The sequence below is a fragment of the Neltuma alba genome, unplaced genomic scaffold, assembly GCF_004799145.2.
Source record: "Neltuma alba isolate B1F8T4 unplaced genomic scaffold, ASM479914v2 tig00012573_pilon, whole genome shotgun sequence".
NCBI classification, from domain to species: domain Eukaryota; kingdom Viridiplantae; phylum Streptophyta; class Magnoliopsida; order Fabales; family Fabaceae; genus Neltuma; species Neltuma alba.
Genome location: NW_021637025.1, coordinates 494 through 24,322, shown reverse-complemented (window position 1 = coordinate 24,322; position 23,829 = coordinate 494). Strand labels below are relative to the sequence as shown.

Here is a 23,829-nt window from a genome sequence, read left to right as displayed (position 1 = left end):
GTACTGGTGTTGGTAATTGATTATTAGTGAGGAATTGTTAATTATGCAGTTTCAAAAACTAGATCTCTTCTTGCTCTTAGGAGTACCGGGAGAAATGAAGCTAAACAAATCATTTGTAAACATTAATCAAATTGTCAAAAGGATCAACATTTTTTTGCAAGTCCTTTTTTTTCCCATTCTGTCCTGTCAGTTCAAGTGTCCATGTGTCAGATATATTTGAAGTTTGCTTAACTTTAGATACATACACTTAAGGGATGTTTGATTAAAAACGAAACCATGATTCTAAAAATATTTTTACGGTATACGAAATAAATATGTAAAGGAGTTTGCCTCGTTTTGCGCAAAGTGCCTCCAAACACTTCCTTAGAGAGTGGTGGGATGAAACCAAACCATGGTGTGGAGAATAGTCTGGAGAATATATTCTGCGAAGAATAGTTTTTGTGAAGAATAGATTTTGTGAAAAAGTAATTCTAAGAAGTGAAAGTGTTTGGATAGTTGTTATCAGAAGCAATTTTTATATATACAAATTACTAAAAAAAAGACATAAGTTAATATGATAATTACATAAAAGATAAATTTTATGATATATTTTAATTTGAAGAAATAAAATTGTTAATAATATATTTTTTTACCGACATAATTAATAATACATAAGATAATATAATTAATAAATAATTAATATGTGTATATATATTTATAAGATATAAGATTAAATATGTTTATAAAAAAATAATTGAGGGATGTTAAAATCATATTACTGTTGAGATTTATTCTAAGAGGCACAATCATACTCTCTAATTTGAACCAGAAGCAGAATGGATTCACTTCTCCTGAAACTATGGTTTTGGCATAAACCATGGTTTCGGATTATTTCTCTAAAATTAATGCTGTTTGGGTGACATCCCACCTAAACTATGACTTGACCTCCTAAACCATAGTTTTGAGGGGCACCAAACAGGTCCCTAAACTAGACAAGCTAACTCACCTGAAAACAAAGGACAAATCCAGCTGGAAGAAAATTTTTGGGGGTCAGATGTTTTCTACAAGTCTTGAGTCTTGACGCACACATACATATTGTTTTGTTTAAAATTTTTATTTTAAAATATTTATCATTGACAACATTATATTCTAATTTTATTTTAAAATTACAAAAGCTCCACATACATACATCTTGCCGTAATTTAATTTGAGACGAGATGATCTCGATATGATGATCTTTTTTATTTAATCTCTAATATTTTAAAATTACAAAAACTCCTCATGTGATACTAGACGAATGCTAGTATTAATTCTTGAACGTTTTTTTTTAAATAATTTACAAATAAAAAATATTCATTTGATCTTATTATAAGTCACCTCTTTTAAAAGGGAGAGATGATGCTCATTATAAACCACTCAGTGGGATATTAAGTCATAAATTGTGAAGGAGAATATAATACAACTATGAATTTTTTTTAAAATACGAATAATATAAAAAGTTATTCTATTTTTAAACAAACTTAATAATTTAAACACTTTTTTTTAAAAATTTCAGTAAGGTAATTAAGAATGTATTACAGCAAGAAATAGAGGAAGTAATCGTATGTTATTATTTAGGATGACCCTAAAAGAGAACTTAGAGTCAGAGATATTTAAAAGCTTAAATAAAACTTGTATTTTCAATTCTCAGCCAACAAAATGGAACATACGCTAAGCACGCTTGGGAGTAAGATTTTTCCAGTCTATTATCGCGCAATTTTCAAAACAGCGAAGCACTAAAATATCTATTTACTGAGTTGGCTGCCGGGCGACTGCACCCATATATAAGATCATTCACATAATCAAAAACCCCAAAACCCTAGGGTAACCGAACTGAGTCTGCGAGCATGGACTTGCAGCAGAGCGATTTCGACCGCCTTTTGTTCTTCGAGCATGCCCGTAAGACTGCCGAAGCTACATACGCCAGTGACCCTCTCGATGCCGATGTCGGTCTTTCTTTCTTCTCCTCTTATCCCAATTTTCCTCTTCATTTTTGGATCGAATTTATTCATATTTGTTGAAGCTCCTCTGCTTCTTGAAATGTTCACGGAGGCTCAAAAGTCTTGTAATCTTCTGTGATTTTTTGTTTCATGATAAAATATTTCTACGTTATTCGATGCCAAATGATCTGGTTCAGGTTATAGTTTAGATTATCGCACAATAGAAGACTTGCATTTCATGTTGATCCGCGTAATGTTGAAGATTATCTGCAACTTTATTGTTCGTTTAACCTCCACTTTCGGCATTCTGGGTTAGGAAAACATAACTTTTTTCTAATCAACGCAGAATTTGACAAGATGGGGAGGCGCTTTGTTAGAGTTGTCTCAGTTTCAGAGCATCCCTGATTCAAAGAAGATGATCCAAGGTTCAAACCAGATGCCGAAGTCTTTATTGATGGGACAAGATTTTTATTTTTGATTTCCAAAAGTGACATGCATTTTTTGCAGCCTGAACTCTTGACACTCTGACTCTCTGTTAGACTGAGGAGGCATCATTTGTTGCACATTGTTTTTAAATTCTTGAATTTCTTTACAATATCAAGTATTGCCGATAAACCTCCGATTTTGAATCCTCATTCTGGGTCTTGATTTGAAGATGCAATTTCAAAGCTCGAGGAGGCATTAGTGGTTAATCCCAAGAAGCATGATACACTTTGGTGCCTGGGAAATGCCTATACATCCGATGCCTTTGTAAATCCGGATCAGGAGGAGGCAAAAATTTGTTTTAACAAGGCATCTGAGTACTTCCAGCGAGCTGTTGAAGAGGTACATTTTCAGTCTTGTGTTGATGTTAATACATTACATCCAATGTAACGGGTAAAGTAGTAATCTTCTTCTTTATAGGAACCAGAAAATGAACTGTACCGGAAATCTCTGGAAGTGGCTGCTAAGGTATGTTCTGTATTATACATGCCCCGTTATTATATTTAGGTCTCCTTGCTGATGTAATCTCATCTTTTCCTTTTCCTTTTTAATTTTTAAATAATTTTAGGCACAATATCTCTCTATAACACTTTGATAGATGGTCACACTGTTTCATATGGTTATCCATCTTTCTTTAAAGAAGAAAACTGAAACTGAAAGCTAGTTAGAGTGGCTAGGTTGGTGTTATGATTCTCAAATCTTACCGATAAATGATAAATATTACATCAAATGCGTAGCATGTACAACATTGAATGTAGAGTATTGTACATTGTATCTCTTAACTCTTATTTGGAATTATGTGAAGTGGCTCTTACATCTGCAGTAGTGTATGTTGTGGTGTGAGCGACCATGCTTTGACTTAATGGATTTTAATACTTATATATATAACTAGGCTTAATCTGGCTATATGGATTGTGCCGCATAAATGTTAAACAATTTAATCAAACTGTTGTAAGATTCTCTGTTGTCAGCAGGTATTTTCTACTGCTGAATAATATATAACCCTAGTGATTGATGGATTTTGCTGAAATTTAATTTGTTATATTCATCAACTATTCACTGGACATGTTTGACTACTGACACGTCTTTCATAAGGCGCCTGAGCTGCATGCAGAAATACATAAGCACGGATTTGCAGAGAAGGCAGCAGGGGCAGCTGGACCCTCTTCTTCGTCAAGTACAAAGGTATTACTTAAGACCTCCTTTTGTCTCTCCATGTATTGTGTTGTATCAGGTTTTTTAGTTAATAGTTCAGGCATGCAGTTTCTGAGTGGTATCAGTTTTAGGTTCGAAAGAATCGGTTTTGCACTGAGATTTATTAATTTGAGTTTGAACACCTGTTCATGTAATTATTATTCCATATGTGGCTACTTGCATATACACAATCAATGGGTTTTCCTGAAGCTGTTAGGGATGCTTTTTAAATGGATTGGTTCTATTTCTTAACATCACCCCCCCCCCAAAAAAAAAAAAGACATGCACAGAACAAAAAGAGGTTATCTTATTGATTTGTGGACCATGATGGGAGGTTCAACTAGGACTGAATCAGGCTGAATACGCAATCTTATTTCTTTTGATGCGTCTCATTTGGGGTTGAGACGGATGGGGTTGACATCTTGTTAATGCAAAACCAGTCCCGGAAAGCTACTTTACCTTTGAATGGATATATTTTTGGAGGCATATATTTTTGCTGTTTAAAGAAAAAGCAAATAGAAGAGATGTTGAGTGAAGTTAGACAGTTGGGTTGTATTTTGCTTCCCTGATCTGTTTCATTACTTGCAGACTCAAAAGAAAAAGAAGAGCAGTGATCTGAAGTATGACATTCTTGGCTGGGTAATTCTGGCTGTTGGCATCGTTGCGTGGGTGGGATTTGCAAAATCGCATCCACCGCCTCCTCCACCACCTCCTAGATAAATGCAGCCGTCGACTAAATATTAATCCCAGCAGCCGATGTATTGATGATTATTGAGAATCACATATTACTTAAAATTTTGACAGCAGTGATGCATATCGCTCTGTAACCTTTATTTGTTTAGCATATGAAATGTTTTGTTAAGTTGATTGGGTTGACAAGCTATTATGCCGAGCAGATAGCGGGGCATCCTCCACTGACAGCATTGAAATAAAAATGTTGCTAATACTAGAAGCGCTGCCATCATCTATCTCGTCAGAAGGAATTTTACGTGAAAGAAAATAAGGTCCTAATAAGCGTTCAAAGTTCATTCAAACGCACGAGACATTGCTCTGTTACGGTTTTGCGTGCTCATGTCTCGAGGAGTATTAGCGGAGTGATGGCGATTTATGTTGATTCATTGAGCTTAAGTCCTTCCTTTCTTCATTTTGAATGCCTTGAATTGACCCAGTATTCAAAGCATTTCTTCTTGTTGGTTGTGTTGTTGTGCATTTTCTAGAGCAAGTATAATGTCGGGATTTGTGGTCCTTTTCACATATTAGCAATTTATGCTTATTTAATTTTGGCTAAAAAGTTTTTTTTAATTTAAAAATAAATATAATCTTTAAAGTCAATTTTAAATAAACATATAATCATTTTGATCTCATTTTTAAAGGAAAACGTATTTTTCTTCAAGCCGAAAAAAAAAAAGCGCTTATTTTGATCTTGTGTTCATAGAAGCCGTGACCATGGAGAAAACAGTAAAAGATAATAGGTCTGATTGGAATAATTTATAAACAGTTTATAAATAATTTTTTTATAGTGATTAGTTTTATCTTGATTTATATAAAACGGGTTTATGGGGAATTTTTACCGCGCCAGTATGGGTCAAGTGGTCTGGCAGTCAAGCCCGTTCTTAATGACGGTCGAGGCCGGCCAAACGGTGTCGTCAAGACAGATGAGGTGATAATGTTCGTTGTTCATCGCCCATACTCGAACGTCGTTATGGTTGCTTCGTCGGCCCTGCCCTCGGGCCCCTGCCAGTGGGAACAGAAGCCTCGCTACATCTCGAAATTTCTCAACTTCTGAGGGTTTCTGAACAATAAATTGCTAATGCTTTCTGGACAGAAGCTATGCGGTTGTGACTCGTTGATTTGTCTCACATTCTGTCACTTTTCTGCAATGGCCACCGATATATTGCTTCAGACTCATTTCCCCTTTCGCCTGCCCAATACCCGCAAATTCTCAGTTCTATCTATGGCTGTTAAGCGGAGTCCTAAGCGTCTCAAATATACGGCTCCTCGCTTTACCAAGGTCTTGTTCATCACTCTTTACTTTTTACTCGTCTATTGCCATCCCTCTGCCTTTATCTCCCCTCCATCTTATTCTTCTTCAATACTGTCTGGTTGGTACCTATTTATTTCTCCCTGATTGGCTGAAGCCATGAGCATTCTCTGTTGCCTGTTTATAATGGAGGCGGACAATATTTTGTTGGTGATGCAAATATTCGTCCCTTTTGGTTTCTTCTTTATTTTTCTGCTTGAGTGAAATTTTATTATCGACGAGGAGGTGCCATCTCTGTTTATTGGCATGATCCAGCTCTTCTCTTTTATATGATATTATCTACTACTCAATACACTTAACCTTATCTGGGACTGATTCTGGAAATATCAGGAAGGTGGTTTGCTTTACGTTGAAGCGGACACGTCGGGGTCTGACAGCTGGAAGTTAGAACCCGTGGTTAATCTTTTAAATGAAGGAGCTGTTGGAGTCATTCCCACAGATACCCTGTTAAGTTTCTTATCTTGTTCGGGCCCCTTTGCTATTGACCTTTTAAATCTTATGTAGCTATTCTCATCCAGGCTTGTATGTTTTTGTTCTTCTGTTCTAAACTCCTTTTATAATTGTTTTGATGTAGTCTTCCGTTTCATGTCCAATTGTTTGTAACCCTACTAGGCTTCTAATTACCCTCTGATGAACAGTATTGAATTGATCTTGGATCGGTCTGCTCAAGACGTTCACATTTTCTGTTGAGCTCTTTGAGCAATCTGAGCAGAGTCTATATGCAGTTAAAAGATTTCTGCTTTCGTCTCTTAATTTTGTCTATATCTTCGTTCTATTTCATCTGGTTTGTACTAAGATGATTTATAATCGAACACCCCTCTTGGGAAGTACGAGACTCTGCTTGGTGTAGACAATTATCAATATGTGATGGGAAATTTCGGTTCTCAAGATCTAAAATATTGGAGGATATTAAATTATCAGCATTTGCCTTTTGCTTTTTGATTTATAAATATAATTTGAACAAATTTGTGAGCATCAATACACAATTTGCTAGCCCAAATGCTCAATCTCCTATTTTTTTTGGAAGCCTTAAATTCCCCCCTAAAATAAAAGATAATGGCGTGACTGCTTGCAGTTCTTTTTTTTATGTAGGTATGCTATAGTATGTGATCTGAGAAGCCACTCAGCCATTGAGCGTCTCCGTAGGTAGGCGAATTTTGCTAATTTATGGGACTTCTCGCCCCAAAGTAGCTCTTTGTTCATCTCATCTACAAAGGGTCTAGTTTTGCATTGCAGAATCAAGAAGATAGAAGCTTCAAAGGCGAGGAGTATAACCTTACTTTATTAGTATTCAATCTTGTTGAGTAAGCTTAAATTGCCAAACTTTTAACGTTATGGCGTATGTCAAGAACTTAGTCCTACACCAGGCGTCTGATTACATTTGTGTATGCTATGATTTAACTTCCTATTGGTAATGTATGCGATGGTTTTACAAATGCAGCCTCTTAGCATCTTGTGCCACTCGCTTCGGGACATAGACAAGTATACTATTGGATTTCCACGTGGCGATGGTCAAGGTCATACAAATATATTCAAAGCTGTTAAGCCTTACTTACCTGGTCCAGTGAGTATGCTCTTTGGATGCTTCTATAGTTGCTATTTAATTGACGAACAAGACTGTTTAACTGTTGGTATCATTTATCCCTTGTTAACCACATGGATATATTTATGACCTAGAAAGCATGGATTGGTTTAGATCAGTTATTGTTCATGTAACATAAGAATGTATGTCATGGCATCAATTTATTGTCACACGTTGTTTATGTTTCATGTTTAGTATCCTCTCATCTCTGTGGGTGGCAACATTTCATTTTTATTTGTTATTTCACCAATTTAGCATTTTCAGCTGCATTAAGTGGAGCCAGCTCGTTGTTAACACCAGTTATTTTTGTCACAGTATACTTTCATCCTAATAGCAAGTAAAGAATTGCCTAAACAATGCATAAGATATGGCACTACTGCTGCCAAATATGCATCAAGGAAAAACGTGGGTGTCCGTATGCCTGATGATGCAATTTGTCAGACAATACTGGAGAAGATGGATGCACCCTTAATATGTACAAGGTTTGTTTAATTGATTTTAACCACCCCCCCCCCCCCCAAAAAAAAAAAACTCACACCCCGGAAAGGAAAATACATGAACACAGACAAAAAACAAGAAGAAAACAGAAATGGTTTGCTGCAAAACAGGACCTAGTTCTAAACCAATTCTTTTGAGCAATTAGATTGTGCAACTGATGCTTCCACATGTTGACTCTTGCTCTGGATTTTTAATCCATTTTTCAGCATCAAGTTCCGAAATGAAGATGCGTGGATGGTTGATCCTGTTATGATTGCTGATACATATGGACCCGAGGTGGGTCACTTTATTTGTTCCAAGTGATGTGTTTCTTTTCTTGTTTTTTGTTTTCGCTGTAACAATGTTGACTATTATTATGGACTTTTAAATATTTATTAGAAATAGGCCGCGTAATGTTTACGGTACACTGCATTTGCATTATAATTTTCCTTCTAGTGAAGCTGATTTTGCATGTGTGCATGAAAAATGTCACTGCAGCCATTCTTAAAAGTATATTTATTGACACCGGTTTCTTCTTTAGGGTCTTGATTTTGTTGTTGATGGCGGTGTGAGAGTTGCTGAGCCATCCACTGTGGTTGATATGACTAAAGTTCCTCCGACAGTCATACGACAAGGAAAGGTAATATACATTGACTTGTTGACTACTTTGTGAATCAGACTGTGGAAACTTGATCAAGTCTTGTCGGATATCTTGGATGCTTATGGCTTTTAATTGTCATCTTAATAATCTTATAAAAGTTAGAGTTCATAATTAAACAAAAGAAATATTTACTTTGTTATTTTACATGACATTGAGAAGCATAGCATACTCAATACACTGATATTTGAGAAATATATTATTTTCAGGGACCTATTTTACCTTGGATGGAGTTGCAAGATGATCAGAAAACTGAGGGAGATGAAGGCCTCATCCCTTCCGCCATTTGAAATTCAGTCATGCATCTTGGTTGAAGTTCAACTTTCAAAAAACTCTTGTTCAGCTTTCCCCAATTTTCCCTGTAAATTTCAACTTCACATCTTTTTATTGGTTCAAACAAACAGGAAGAGATGGAAATGGATGTAACACGGACAAGACAAGATTCATATTATATGAAGTAGTTAGATATTTCATGTAAGTAGGGGTCATGTGTTGAAGCTCATTTTGCTTGAGTCAAAGTAGATATTATACTTGATATTTTCTCTGCCTACTTCGCATTAATTGGTGCCTCTATGATATTGATTTGTAGTAAAACAGAGAGATTATAAAGAAAGGTAGAATGATCAGTGACTGATCTGAGTGTTTCGAGTGGTCACGTTGTATTTTCTTAAGCTCTCCAATCATGTATAACTAGGTGTCTTTTTTTTTTTTTTTTTTAAATTCATGTGTATTTGTAATTAAATGTTAATATTTTAAAAAGAGAATATATAATCTTGTGTGATTGTAGAATTTGACATAATGGATATGATGGGTATGAACTTGATATAAGTATTGCTCAAAAAAAAAAAATCTAAATTAATCATTTGGGCCATGAAACTGGCGGTTAGATTTATTGTTCAATTAGTTTATTAACTATATTCTTGAAAACTTGTAATATACAATTCGTTTAAAAATGGATCGAGAATGATATTATGAGGTTTGAATATATTTAATTAATAAGATTTGGGTAACATCTTGATTGAGAATTGTATATATTGAATTTAAATAGGATTTTAATTGGAAACTCAAAAGGAGAAATTAATAATTAATTTTGAATTTGAATAATATTTTAATTGCGATTTAAATATATTGAATAAAATAGGAACCACAATAATTAAATATAATGTTAATTGGAAGCTTAAATGGAGAAATAAATAATTAATTTCAAATTTTCATATATTCTCTTTAATTTTGCATCTTTCATTCAAATCTCATTTGAAGGAATGAAAAAATCATGTTTTTATAAGAAATGAATGTTGTGTTACCTAAAATATTGTATTTATTAAAATTTTAAATCTAATGAAATATGCTTACGGGGAGAAATTTCTAGTTATTATTATTATGTGTTGCAATAATATATACATAATTTTTTATTTTTTAATAAAAACATCAATCATTTTTTTTTTTTTTGTTTTTACTTGGGTTGGCTTTGTCTGTGAGAACAGTTTCAAATCCTTATTTTACTTATCGGACATATAACGAAGCGTCAAAGGTTTTTAAAAAAGTAGTTAAATATTGCTTGGCAAAATCAAAGTTAAATATTGACGCCCAAGTTTTAATAAGAATTAAGAAAAAAAGTAGTTAATAAAACTCTGCTTATAGCGGTGAGTAAAGTTTTTTTTTTTTTTTTCCTGCTAGTAATTTCCCCACGTTCGGACAAGGCAAGTAGAGTTTCTTGTTTTTTCCCCCTACCTTTTTAATGCTTATTTTCTTATGAGATAACGAAGCCTCAGAGGCGCATATATAGTGGTCAAATTATTGAGTTCCCAGGAAAAAAAAATTAAGGAAAAAGGAATGACCGGTGACGTACAGAGACCGACGTCCAATACAGTCCTCTTAGAACCGCATCTCGCGGGTTACGATAGTAGGATTTGTCGCCTTCATCTATGGCAACTCCTCCTGTACGGGGTACTGGAATGCTATCAAGAGAACAGCTTCTCCATCTTTTCGATCGCTTCTGTTTCCTTACTTCCCAACCCGGTAACTTGTCACCGTTTTTCATTCTCTGCAATCATCCTTCTATTTTTGGCTTTGTAATGCTTCTTTGGTTATGGTTCTGGTTTGCAGAAGTGAAGAAAAGGATAGCAGACGCTGTCCAGGACAAACAGGTGAATTTCTCATGGGATAGTTCCTTTTCCCTTCCTCGTTCCTTTTCCCATTTCTTCGCTCTTGAATTCCCTTTAAATTGGGCGGCTTATCTTCTATCTCAGGACCAAAGATAGGAATTTCGCGATTCGTCATATTAGCCCGTAAAAGACATATTATATGCTAGTGATTGTAAGCGGGTTTGCTCCGAAGGAATTTTGTAGTTGCCTCGATTCGTTGCTTTGTTACTGATTTAATTTTCGGGGAAATGAGTTATTTCCTCATAGGCGATAGACTCTTGTCTCGACTTAACTGGAGTATCTAGAACATTCATCTGTATTTCTTTTGTACTTGGCTTCAGTAGTTTTGAACTGGTGACAAGATGTGATCAGGGATCTGATATGGCCATTGTGCTACATGCTTGCTTATCCTTACGAGTTCTGGTCAGCATTTCGCTTCTGTTATGTTGGGACTTCAGGCACATACGGACAATTTTTGGTCCGAGTGTATTCTAACGTTTTACCACTTCTGTTTTTTCAAATTCATGGGATTAACATTATTAGACCAGATAATGTATGTTGCCTTTTCACTCATTTCCTGGAATAAATGCGGCGCGGACAGGAAGCTGTTGCTGTGACCACTGCGATACAGGAAGAGATATTTTTAGAGATGGGAGTTGGTAAGTTGGTTGTATTGTGAATATGTTAGTTTGCAGTATTATAATAACCGTATGCATGTTAGTTTGCGGTATTATAATGTCTGTATGCTTTGTTATGCATCCCTGATTGAAGATTTTGTTTATTCCTTCGTGAGAGAAACCTGTGCTGCATTTTCATGCGAAATTTACTTACTAATGCGAGAGAGAAAAGTGAGTGAGATGATCATCTTAGTTGTCATTTATGATCTTGTGACATCAGCCTTTCATTCCCTTTTCTTTTAACTAGAGAAAAGAAAAAAAACCATTTACCGTCTTCTGCACTTCAATATTGTTGTGAAGCAAGTTTAGGCCTTATATTAGTGATACATGAAATTAGCTAATTGTATGCAGAATCTGTTATCTCATATAAAGAGAAGACTACTTTTATTCTCAGTAAACAAAACCATATTATGACCAAATCAATTCATGGCCATTTTTTGTTCCTTCTACAGCTAGGTCTTGAGCCCTTTTCTGGTATGGAACCCAAATTGCGGGAGAGATTTTATAGATATATGGATATATAAATTTTACAATTTGATCAGCTTCTGTGGCTTTATTCTGCATGATGTAACTCGAGTTGAAACTTGTGCCATTTGTTGACAACAGATCCACGATTCGGTATTTCATGCCTGGGTAAAGTGAGCACTGTATATGATAATGATCTGGATTTGGTGATTCAATTTTATAAATTCATTGCAAAGTAAGTCCTTTCTCCACTATCTGTATGCCCCATCCACTTTCTTTTGTCTTGCAAGCTCTCTTCAAAAATTTATATTAGAACGAGGCATTCAGACAGCGTCACAGTGACTGTTCTGTGTCTATGCCTTGTCTAGTTTGAGTTGTAGTGACCTTTGTAAGAGTCGAATAAGGGGTCTGCCCTGATAACGGATAATCTTGGTAGAATATTGAGAGAAATAGAATTATTAAAAGCTTACTCTAGACATAATTGAGGAGAAATGATACCTAGAACATTGGAGGTTATTTAGTTCATTTTGAAGCTTTTATGTATTTAATTTATTTTTTTTGTTATGGGGTCCTTCTAAATATGCTCTCCCTGGGTGTATGTTAGTTTTTGGGACCAGTTGAAGTCAGGTTATATTATCAGTTCTCTCTCCCAACTTCATCCCTCTCTTGTAATTCTCATTATCTCCCTCCTTTCTCTCTACTGTCCCACATAACCTTAACTCTCTGTGATGTTCGCCATAGACAATTCCTAGACATGCTCTGATGATTTTCTGCCACCTAGGATAGCTTAGGTGATTTGGATGGAGTGGGATGTGGGTCCTCTTGATGTAACAAACGACATTTCTGATAGAACCCTAGTGCGGAAGTCTTTAATTGCTTATGTTAGAAAGATTAGTAAGTAACTATTCATGGTAAGATGTTTTTATACACTGAAATGGCAGAGAAGAGATAGCCTGTGATGAAGCAGAGCTCGGGCCAGATGAATTTATAGAAAGAATGCTCCGCCAGCAAAAATTACAGGAAAAGGTACAATTTAATGCTAATCTCCAGAAAAACATTTTAGTAAATGAGTGCAGTATTGACATTAAGATATCGAACGTGTAGCAACTGGAGATGCTGAAGGACATGCGCAAGTTTCCTTTAGATGATCAGTCAGCCATTCTTGACAAGGTAATCACTGCAGTTTCTTAAGTATTTGAGAGTTTTTGCCAACCATGCCACCCATATAAGAAGACAGTCGACGATATTAGTTGTTACTTATGTTGTTACTTCTATTGTTGGCTCCACCTATATTTTACATTCAATAATGGCTTACAAACACTGCTGAAACGGGAAGTGAAGTCTTCTTTTGATTAAAATGAGATTATTGGCTTGACAAGTAGCCGAGTGGAAAACTAATAGCAGTGTGCTAAGGTTTTAATTTTCATAAAGTAAGTACCCAACTAGTTATTCTATTTTACTGGGCTTATTTTCTCGTTAAATCATCAATCTCCTTGTTGGTTGATCCGTCGAGCTTTTGCTTTATAATTGATCAGATTTTTGTAATTCTGCCTACCTTTTCATCTTTCTTTTGTTTGCATGAATGGATTGGCATCTTGATTCTTCTTACCAAAAACCAATCAAACTATCTTCGTCCTTGTAAATTAGAGTGAAGAATTATTTGGCACTTACAGATCCACCAGCAGATGGAAAATGCCAACTACGAAAGCGAGTCATCCATTTGTCGACTGACCAGATCCAAGAGATTAATGTTCAGAGGAAAGCGTCTCCTTTATTTATGCCAAGGTAGATATAAAAGCATGCCCATTCTTTCTACCTTGATTTATTTTAAGGTGTGGCCATCAAATGACACATGTTTACTCATTTAATCAAACCACTTCACTGTAACCATGTAGCTCCTTTACGTTGTAAATTGTTAAAGTTTCTTCATTCGATGTCCTGTTTCTGCCCTAAAACGCGGGGGCTCTTTGAATGGCGAGAAAAGTTTCTTCACCAGATATTATAAATGAAACTAATAGTCCTCCGAAGACTGATGCCACCTAATATGTAGGCTTAGACCATGTTTTTTATGTTTAGTATGTTAAAATTTTCCAATCAGACATAGCTATTTGTAATTGGAAAACTTAATGAATATAAGAAATTTGACATAAATATTGTCCTATATTTACGGAAAAGCCAGGCTGATGAAATATAATGGAATGCATCTCCTCAAGTGAAAAAGATGACAAAGATGCGTAGCTAGCGCTCAGGTAAGAGGCTTGGGCCACAGATTATATTAGCAAAACAGAAGTAATTAATAAAGTAAATTTGCCGACATCACAACGTGGCTTTACTTACCTAATCATGTTTAACGATAATGTTAATTTATTGGGACCAAGATTGAGTACAGTACGAAGTCCTACTCCAGAAGCATTCTACAATCACATGCTCTAAGGTTATCCAAAATCACGAAATTTGACCAAAAACAAGCAATTATGGACCCAAAATAATGAAGGCCATAATCAAATCAAACAGAACTTTCCTTCTCTACTGTTGAAGCATGAACCATGGGCACTGAAAGTAGATCAACCCGCATAGAGAAAGCAGAGCATATATATATATATATATATATATATATATGATATTAAAGTTTAAAAGATCATATGAGGAGTAACCTCTATATCCAAAACTGAAAGGCATCACGTAAATTCCAGAAAGTCAAATAAAGACACAAATGAATTTGTCACAATCTCAATGGTTATGCGGTTTCCTGTCCACATACATACCCATGGATCAGGCACAACAGCTAGTTAAGAAGAATTAGCTTTTACCAGATCTGCTAAAAAAAGAGACCAAGTTTAGAACTAGAATTGGAAAATCAGATCGCTGCACTACTTTTAAGCCAGATTAGTTCAACCGTCAAAATCCATCACTTTCATTGGGTACCAAATGGGTTTAAATTATTCATCAGCAACCACGTTGATATACAAATTTGCAAGCAATGGCTACTAATTCCAATTGATTCCACTTGAAAACACCATTGTTCATTTCATCAAAAAAAGTTGACAATAAAGGGTTTAATTAATCGCATATTCTCGAAAGAGACTTTCATTTTAAAGAACGTTTCTTTATGAATGGGTCAGTACACGTGACAAGGGAAAAAATATGCAAGTCCCGGTCATGCTTTTGCCTTCATATTAAGTCTTATTCCGATGGCCAATCAAGATTCAGGCAAGACTGAGGATTTTGTACCAATCAACGTTTAGTTTGACGTGTGCAAATAATAATGTAGATTATTTTCATTAGCATGACTTTTGCAGTGTAGGGTCATGTTAAGAAATAGTTATGAATTTGTTTAGACAAAAATTAAATATGGATTCAAACGTTAACTAAGCATTAAAATAATTAACTTCTGTTAATTATTATGAAACTTGCACATAAACAATTCGAAGCTCCTTATATGTTATTAATTCCAAGCTTAATCATATCATGGCTTTAAAAAATTAAAAAAATTACTTAGGAATTAATCTGTAAGTTGGCCATATCTTACTCGGTTGACGGGCATCCGCGAAAAGGACTCATTCCAAACACCATTAACACGCGGACACGATTTGACATTAAAATGCTCTTGCACCACAAAGGACATATACCTATTTCAGATTGTGTATAACATCTTTAAAATATGATTATAATTTCACTAATCTCCACACTCCTACTATGACATAATCAATACATATTAATCATCCTACGTAAAAGGTTATTTATTTTTCTAATATATGTCACGAAATGGATCCAGGGTAACGTTAGTGGGGAAGCATCATTTTGAACAAGTTGGAACACAAAAGTAATGAAGAGAAAATTGGACAAAAACAGCTATGTGACAATTAATAAATGCTTAATTTCAACTTCACAACCGAGTAAGTCATCTTATTATGTAGCGCAGCATAGATATATATATAGGTCACAAAGATCAGAGAAAGAGAGAAGCTAAGATATATAGATATCATCTGGAAGTTGATTGAGGAAGAGAGAGAGAGAGAGAGAGAGAGATGGAGATAGAAGAAGAAGAAGAATAGTGGTTTTGTTGATGGTTTTTGCGATGATGTGTGGGGGAGAAGCACAGCTAAGGGAGAATTTTTACAGTTCGACATGTCCAAACCTTGAAGCCATAGTAAACCAGGCAGTGACCAATAAATTGGCTCAGACTTTCACCACCATTCCTGGAACTCTTCGTCTCTTCTTCCATGACTGCATGGTTGAGGTACCTCTCTCTCTCTCTCTCTCTCAACTCCTTTTAATAAGCCGGATTAATTAGTTCGACAATAGCTTAATTAATAATCATCCCTCATCTCTCTTAGTGCTTAATTAATAATCATCCCTTATCTCTCTTAGTATCTATTTAGGCATCTGCCCCGAAAATATAGAGCCTTGATGCTTTTTTTTCCCCTCCTTGATCTTATAATTGCAGCTGATTGTAATTCCGATCCGTTGTTATTCTCAGGAAAAAATGGGCTGCCTGTCTTTCTTTTATTTTTTTCCCCCATTTCTGGGCATTTTTAATCGTTATGTTTAAAATAATTTGAAACGTTCTCGAGTGGGCGGCGCCGTTACGTTCCTGTGACGCCAACACAGAATAAAAAACAATTGACTAGGAAGAAAATAAAAAAAAAAAGGAACAAACCTGAGCTATTATTTCTGAGTTTATTTAACCACCGACAACTGAACTACTACTGTACAAATAACAGCAAAATCGCTTCTTCCTCTTCTTCTTCTTTTTCAAGAGGGCTCTGAATCAATGCATGCTTGTGTCTGTAACACATTGGTAGGGATGTGACGCTTCGGTGATGATCCAATCGCCAATAATGACGCAGAGAAGGATGCCGAAATCAATCTAACGCTGGCCGGAGATGGCTTCGACACGGTGGTTAAAGTGAAGGAAGCCGTGGAAGCTGAATGCCCCGGCGTGGTTTCATGCGCAGACATTTTAGCTCTCGCCGCCAGAGACGTTGTCGCCTTGGTAATTAGTCAACCCAAACCCAAAAACTTCCATTAATCTCAATCCAAAACTCTGATGTATCATTCATTATTCTTCAGGTTGGAGGCCCTTCGTTCAACGTCGAACTCGGACGCAGGGATGGCCTCGTTTCAAGTGCCTCTCGGGTCGAAGGAAACCTACCAAAAGCAAACTTCAATCTGAACCAACTCAATGCCATGTTTCGTCGGCACGGTTTGAGCCAAACCGATATGATAGCACTGTCCGGAGCACACACGGTGGGGTTCTCACACTGCAACGAGTTCACCGATCGACTCTACTCTTCCACGGTGGATCCTTCTATGAACTCCGACTTCGCCCAAAGCCTGATGCAACAGTGCCCTAGAAATTTTGACCCTCAAGTGGCCATCGATCTGGATGTTCAATCCCCACAAGCGTTCGACAATTTGTATTACCAGAACTTGGTTTCAGGTCAGGGATTGCTCAATTCTGATCAGGTGCTCTTTACTGACTCCGATTCACGGTCCACGGTGGTTGAGTTCGCCAAAACGCTGCTGAATTCAACGCTGCTTTTGCCACCGCCATGAGGAAGCTTGGGAGGGTCGGGGTCAAGACTGGGAATGAAAGGCGAGATTAGGAAAGATTGTACTAAATTCAATTCTTCGTGAGATTTCTGTGCATGGTGTGTTCATACAGTAATAATATGTTTGTAGTCCTATATATATATATATATATATATACGTAACTATTATATATAGTATTAAATAATATTTCCAGCAAGTTTCCGCATTAGTCAACTTTTTGTTTTTCCAGTAGTTTCCCCTGATCAATGATCAAACAGAGTGATGTGTTTCTTCTTCTCTGGACGACCTGATTCAATGATGCAAGTGTAAAGCATGGGGGTGTCCGTTTATAACCTGCCACGTCGCCTACGAAACATATATAGCTGTAATTGACTATGGGGACGCAAAGACAGAATTATAGATTCTGTTAATACCAATATTAATCAAATAATGAAGAAAAATGTTGGAAATAATTGAAAATCAGTGTGAAAATTGTAACCAAGCTACTGGATTAATCACAGCATTCAGATTGCCTAAAAGCTTATCAGATCAATTTTTCTATGACGTGAATGGTTTCGTCTAGAAATTGTGTGACTACTATAGCTCAGCACAAGCTGGACGGCAATAATTTGTCACTATTTGACAATTCCATGTTCCAGCTAAAACAAAAATATAACAGCGTAGAGAGATCCATAGCCCATAACTACTAAAGAAATAGCCTGATTTGTCAATATGTCTCTTTTAGAAGAGCACGGAAACTTTTCAGTTTTTGCTGCTTTGAAGGGATTAAGTAATATTCAGTGCCTCGAGTCTTTTTTTTCGTAATATTTAATATTTTAAACTCATTTTATTACATTTTTTTTGGTATTAAAGTAATTTTTGCAGATTGAGAAAACTAACATATTTTTCTAGTAGCGCTTAATATTAAAGTTTAGGATGGTTATGGCCAGTAAAAAAATGCTTTAAAAATATTGTTGTGTTAGAGTGTGTTTGGGATAGCGGTGACAGAAGTAATTTTTTTCTAATCTAATTTTACAGAAGTCAGATTGAGTAAAAGCAGCTTTTTGAGCTTATTGCATAAGTTTATTTCAATGACAGAAGTCATATGCATAAAACGTGGATCCAAATATCGTTTTTCAACCTACCTGTTACCTCCGGTTGGAATGTACGTTTGGGCCTCCAACTTAGGGTTGTTTGGCAAGCACCCCAAACCATGGTTTTGGGACCCAAACATGGTTTGAAAAATGTTAGCCAAACACCCTTAAAAAATCAAAACCATGGTTTTCAAAACCATGGTTTTGACTCCAAAACCGAAAAGCAGAAATTTTTTACTGGAGAAAAAAAGGAGAGTATGAGAGGCATAGGATATGTATCTTATAAACATAAGAAAACATATTAATCTATCAAATATATAATACATATTAATATTTATTAATTATATTATCTTATATTTATTAATATATGTTAATAAAAAAATATTTATAACAATTTTATCCTTCAAATTAAATATATCATAAAATATATTTTTTCTATAATTATCATATTAATTTATGCCAATTTGTATATATAAAAAGTACTTCTAATAACAACTATCCAAACACTCACACTTTCAAAATCAATTTTACAAAATCTATTCTTCTCAAATCTATTTTTTTCAGAATCTATTCTCCAGAAGCTATTCTCCAAACCATGGTTTAGTTTCATCCAAACACACCCTTAATCCCAAACACACCTTTAGTCATTATTCTACTCTGAGTTGCAATGCGAGTCAGATGGCTACGTCATAGCAATGCAGGGCAATGAAATCAACTGTGGGAATAACACGATCAGGGCTGTCTCTTTGGAAGAAGACCATGTTTTTTATAGAACTCACAAAGCTGGACTTTTATGTAGATTAATATTAATGGGGAACGAGGTTCGCCAACGTCGATATGTCCGAGTGGTTAAGGAGACAGACTTGAAATCTGTTGGGCTTCGCCGCGCAGGTTCGAACCCTGCTGTCGACGTCGTTTTGGTGTTTGAGCCTCCTTCTTTATTTATACTTTTGCGTACTCATTAAGCCGTCATCGTCATCATCTTCGACGATCTTGTCTGCCTCCTCCTCTTGTTGGGTCAGACTCAGTATTACAAGCCTCGCTTTTGGTATTCTCTTTCCCAGATGATTTCCTTCATATGTGTCTTCATCCATCACTCCCACGTGTTTTCGCCTTCCGTATATTTTCTCTGTCCCCTGCAAAAGCCAACTGATCTGTTGATACAGCATGCAATCAATGCTTAAGGGTCGAATCCAGAGTCAAAGTCAAACGAATTGAGTCCTCTTCATCTAATTATTTCTACAAATTCTAAATCTTATATTCGGATCAATTTTGCCAATTCTCGTGTGTAATTATCGCCAAATACTAGTCATCCTAGCTTAAAATGACATTTCAAAGCGATGCAATATCATAAAAATGCCTGCTTTAGCTTCATTAATGCATGTCTGGTGTTCTTCTTCTTCTTTTTTTAAAAATATCTGGATAGCTTTTTAAGCATCTTTCTTTTAAAATTTTCCGTCATAATTAATTACCTATCAAAAGTAGATAGGTTATTATTTAAACAAATTTCAACAAGCGGCTTGAATGCAAATAATAAGTAATTAATAAAGGACACAAAAGTGGGCTGGGCATCAATTTTTTTTTAATTATGAAAAAAAAAACTTTTTCAGCCATACAAAATAAAGGAAAAATTAATAAATTAAAACAATAACGCAAATAGATATGTCTGTATTCATAAGGATGTTTAATTAGTAAGCAACCAAAAAAGCACGCCTTTGCTGCTTAGTTGTTGGATCCAACTTCTAAAGCAGATTATGGATTTCAAAAAGAAAACATGGATTAATTCACATCCTTTACAAGCAAGTGCGTGGTTGACTGGTCTTATACATATCATCTCCTAAAATTTGAATGGGCATAGGTCCATTTTTGTTTCGTTAACAACTACTTTGGCTTTTCCTCGTCATCAGTCACTTACGTTCTTGCACAGGATAGATTACATCGATCGTATCCTCTGCTTTATGCATACATATCTAATTATATATATGTGTGTATATTTGTCTGCTTTGAGTTATAAGCACATATTGTCGTCCCAACATATATAGATAGCTATTCGTAAAAGCAGGCATTGGAAGAAGAAGACGAAGATGGCGGACTGGGGGCCGGTGTTTTGTGGCGGTGGTGCTGTTCGTACTGTTAACGCCGGGCTTACTGGTTCAGGTACCGGCAAGCGGCAAGTTCATAGTTTGGGAACTTCAAAACCAGTTGTGTCTCCATTCTGGTTCATACAGCGCTCTATTTTGCTCTCATTTGTATCTTCTACTTTCTTGTCAGCATCCATTTGTACTTGGGTTAATTAGTTGATCTCCAATTTCATTATTCTCCACGTACTCCTTTCATTTCTTTCTGACTTCTGGTTATTACTGTATAATCTCGTATTTAATTGAATTTTAGGCTTCATCTGATGAATTAATGTAAGTGTTAAAACTTATAGTGACCCTCGAAAAAGGATTAGGTGAAAGACAAAAGAAAAGAAAGAACAGAATAAAGAAGAAAGAAACAAGCATGCCGCCCCAGTTGGCAATTTTGATAGGAGGACGTTGAAGTCAGAGTAGAGTATGTGGTGTTATACCATGTGTGTGTGTGTATATATAAACATTAAATTATGTACCAATTTATAAAGTTAATGAATTAGTTTTTGAAAAATAACAAATCTGACAAATAATCAATCGATCAATTAGTTCAACAAATGAAAGTCATGTCGTTTAAAGGACAGAGACCAAGGGACCGAGATGTCTCGAATCCATCACGTCCGTGATTTCCCTCCCCTGCCTTTAGGTATTCAGAACTTTGGAAGTCTAACGAGTCAGATGATCACACTTGGCCGCTAAGAGTGGAGCTCAAGTTTTGCGTCCCTAATTGTTTGACTTTGTTCTCCGGACTTCATATTAACCTTCCCCCGTCTTGTATGTTGCGTTGCGTTGATATCAGCATTAACGTAAAATATAAAATTTATATGTAAATCCATAACCGAAGTGCTATTAGGAAAAGTTGAAAGGAAAACAAACCCGAACCAGATAGTTTAACCAGAAAATTAGTGCACCAATTAGTAGTTCGGTTTGCTTTTGATATTGAGCAGGCCCAAAATTGAACCGGTACCAACTCGATAAAATCAGGGTGAATAGGTAAAACTCAATGATAAATAGGTTTGGATGATTATGTTGCTACTAATCTTATTTGTTCTCATTCAGCTCCTAACATTTTAATGACTATAGATTTAAACAAATTTTAATGATAATTCTAATATTAATGATTATTAATTTTAGTTATTAAGAATCGTAAATATTAAAATTTTTTAATATTGTATTTTGTTTATTTTACAATCAAACTATTGTTTTTTTTTTCTTGTATTTTGTTACTAGTCATCATTAATATTATTATATTTTGTTATTTTTAATTAAATTATATATTTAATATAACCAATTTGACTTTGAGTTGATCTTTCATTTAAGTTTTGAATTACTACCTCCAGTCCTTAATATAAGACTTGTTTGACTTTTATTTTGGTTCTAAATATAAAAACCCAATCCACTTGTTTATCATATTTATGCATTTTTTTCAAAGTAATCATCCTAATAATAGTAGTTTAACCAGTACACTTTATTAGTAAGGATATTTTAGAAAAGACAACATATATTTATTACAAATAACTAACTTAAATTCTTTTCTTAATCTCTTCAAATAATCATATTAGTCAACTAGCTCTTATAATTAGTACAGAGGTAGTACTACCTTAACCAGTTTAGTACGCGGGTTTTTCGTTTTTTGATTACAAGCCATGAATAATAACATGCTTTTCCTGGGGATCCATGCTCTTTCTATGTATGCGCGCGCGCGTAATTTTTAGGTTTCTAACTTTCTATGACACATTACGAAGAAGAAGAACAGAGAGCCGTCAGGTTTCTATGTTACCGTGTGGCTGGATTTGGTTGATGCGTTTTTGCTAATAGGTATGGAAACAAGATGGTTTCATTTTAATTTAATTTCGCGACAACATGCTGAAAAATTGGAATTGGGTAAAAAGCGAAAGGTAATTCAGATAAAGAAAAACAACCTCTTAAGGCCGCCATACATGGTATCCAAGAAGAAAAGTGCAGGCGTATGAAACATGAATCAGGAGGGCTATGATGTGAAAATTCAAAGCAGTCCATACAATGATTAGAGTTTAATTTGTAACAGTAGATTACAGTTACATACAGTGGACGTAAATAAACAGAGGAAAGGCTGATGTTTTAAGTTACCGCAGTAGCAGAGCAGAGGTTAATTCAGAAATAGAGATGGACATTAAGAACGATAAAGAACAAAATAAGGAAGAGACCATAAATAACAGCGTGTACAAAGATTGAAGCAGCGGTGGTCCTCATGCTCATAATCTCCAGCGGCCGATTCTTGCCGGGCATCTGAAATATCATTCCCGGCGACAAAAATGCGAACAGGGCAGCCGCTATCAGAGGAGCAGCCCAATCCAACATCCTTAATAACTCTCACAGTAACAAGAAGATATGGATATGGCGGGTGTATGTGAATATGAAGGAGCAAGAAGAGCATCCGTTGGCACATATATTATTCTGTTCCGCCACTTGGAAGAGAATTCGATTCCCAACCTAGAAATAATCAATCAATCATGCACTTTTTTTTTTTTTAATTTAATTTCCCTTTCTTTTTTCCCGGATAAGAGAAGGGAAGGCATCGTTTTCTTTACTAGTCCATTCCCAAAAGCTGGTTGGTCTGGCTGGCTGTATTATCATCGCACTTCTATTAAACAATGGTGATTAGAGCTGGCTGATGAAGCTCCATCATTGTCCATTTTTAACGTTTGATTACAGCCCTGTCCCTGTCCCCCACTCTCACGCTATTATGTAAGAAGGCTACTGGGCTACAGAGAGCAAGCTGACAAGATACAACAAAAGGAAGGGAAAATCTACTGAAATCTCTATTAATGCTATATTTTTTTCATCCAATAATCACTGAGCTTTGTGCTCTTGTGTAATTTTGCGATCAATAAATAAGAAAGGAAATTTATTAGGCAAAGGCTCTTTTCTCTGCTTTCGTAAATTTATTCTTATCCGGAAGCGTCGCGATGGCGGTGTGGTGTTAGAAGAGGCGAATGGAAAGTGATTCTTTTGGTAAGCGTGGATGCAAAACGATAAGGGTCAAAATTCAAAAAGGCGACTGAATTAGACGGTATTGGTCATTTAAATATTTAAATATTAATTAGTAATAAAGTAATGAAGCTTATGACCGGAGAAAGGGGCGGGTGCACGAGAGGAGACTGTAGGTGGGACCCAGTGGCTATCAGTTTTGAAATTGAGGTCACAGCTGGCTTTCTCTAGTGGAACGTGCAAGCGAAGTGGAGTCGGTGAGGCAGCGAAAGCTTGAAATCGGAAGAAAGATCGGCTGCGGAAGGAAATGGCGGATTGGGCCCCAGTGTTCATCGGCGTGGTGCTGTTCGTGCTTCTTCAGCCAGGGTTGCTCTGCTCCTTCCCCGGACACAGCAAGCAGCTGGAGTTCGGAGGCATGAAGA

At 35.8% G+C, this 23,829-nt stretch overlaps 4 protein-coding genes, 1 non-coding gene and 1 pseudogene across 5 annotated transcripts; 5 read left to right on the top strand and 1 right to left on the bottom strand.

Moving 5' to 3' along the window:
- Positions 1 to 1,817: 1,817 nt before the first annotated feature.
- On the top strand, positions 1,818 to 4,587 carry LOC114728788 (mitochondrial import receptor subunit TOM20-like). Its single transcript, XM_028915737.1, has 6 exons — positions 1,818 to 1,964; positions 2,305 to 2,383; positions 2,614 to 2,783; positions 2,862 to 2,909; positions 3,537 to 3,626; positions 4,224 to 4,587. The coding sequence occupies exons 1-6, from the start codon at positions 1,866 to 1,868 to the stop codon at positions 4,353 to 4,355; spliced, it is 618 nt and encodes a 205-aa protein (XP_028771570.1). The 5' UTR covers positions 1,818 to 1,865; the 3' UTR covers positions 4,356 to 4,587.
- Positions 4,588 to 5,348: 761 nt separating this feature from the next.
- On the top strand, positions 5,349 to 8,895 carry LOC114728784 (uncharacterized protein YciO). The gene is made up of 9 exons (XM_028915731.1): positions 5,349 to 5,646; positions 6,007 to 6,122; positions 6,769 to 6,822; positions 6,913 to 6,937; positions 7,118 to 7,240; positions 7,574 to 7,740; positions 7,963 to 8,032; positions 8,277 to 8,375; positions 8,603 to 8,895. Exons 1-9 carry the CDS (start codon positions 5,446 to 5,448, stop codon positions 8,681 to 8,683), a joined length of 936 nt encoding a protein of 311 aa, XP_028771564.1. The 5' UTR covers positions 5,349 to 5,445; the 3' UTR covers positions 8,684 to 8,895.
- Positions 8,896 to 10,239: 1,344 nt separating this feature from the next.
- On the top strand, positions 10,240 to 13,706 carry LOC114728791 (uncharacterized; annotated as a pseudogene).
- Positions 13,707 to 15,652: 1,946 nt separating this feature from the next.
- Positions 15,653 to 17,369, top strand: LOC114728792 (peroxidase 55-like). Its single transcript, XM_028915741.1, is given in 6 exon segments — positions 15,653 to 15,919; positions 16,485 to 16,512; positions 16,515 to 16,675; positions 16,753 to 17,194; positions 17,197 to 17,276; positions 17,278 to 17,369. Coding segments are annotated over 6 exon segments (927 nt in total). The 5' UTR covers positions 15,653 to 15,745; the 3' UTR covers positions 17,320 to 17,369.
- Positions 17,370 to 19,139: 1,770 nt separating this feature from the next.
- TRNAS-UGA (transfer RNA serine (anticodon UGA)) lies at positions 19,140 to 19,220 on the top strand. The gene has a single exon. It is a non-coding gene; the product is annotated as a tRNA-Ser (tRNA).
- A 3,215-nt stretch (positions 19,221 to 22,435) lies between these two features.
- Positions 22,436 to 22,835, bottom strand: LOC114728789 (uncharacterized). Its single transcript, XM_028915739.1, has one exon. It carries the CDS (start codon positions 22,775 to 22,777, stop codon positions 22,571 to 22,573), a length of 207 nt encoding a protein of 68 aa, XP_028771572.1. The 5' UTR covers positions 22,778 to 22,835; the 3' UTR covers positions 22,436 to 22,570.
- Positions 22,836 to 23,829: the final 994 nt, after the last annotated feature.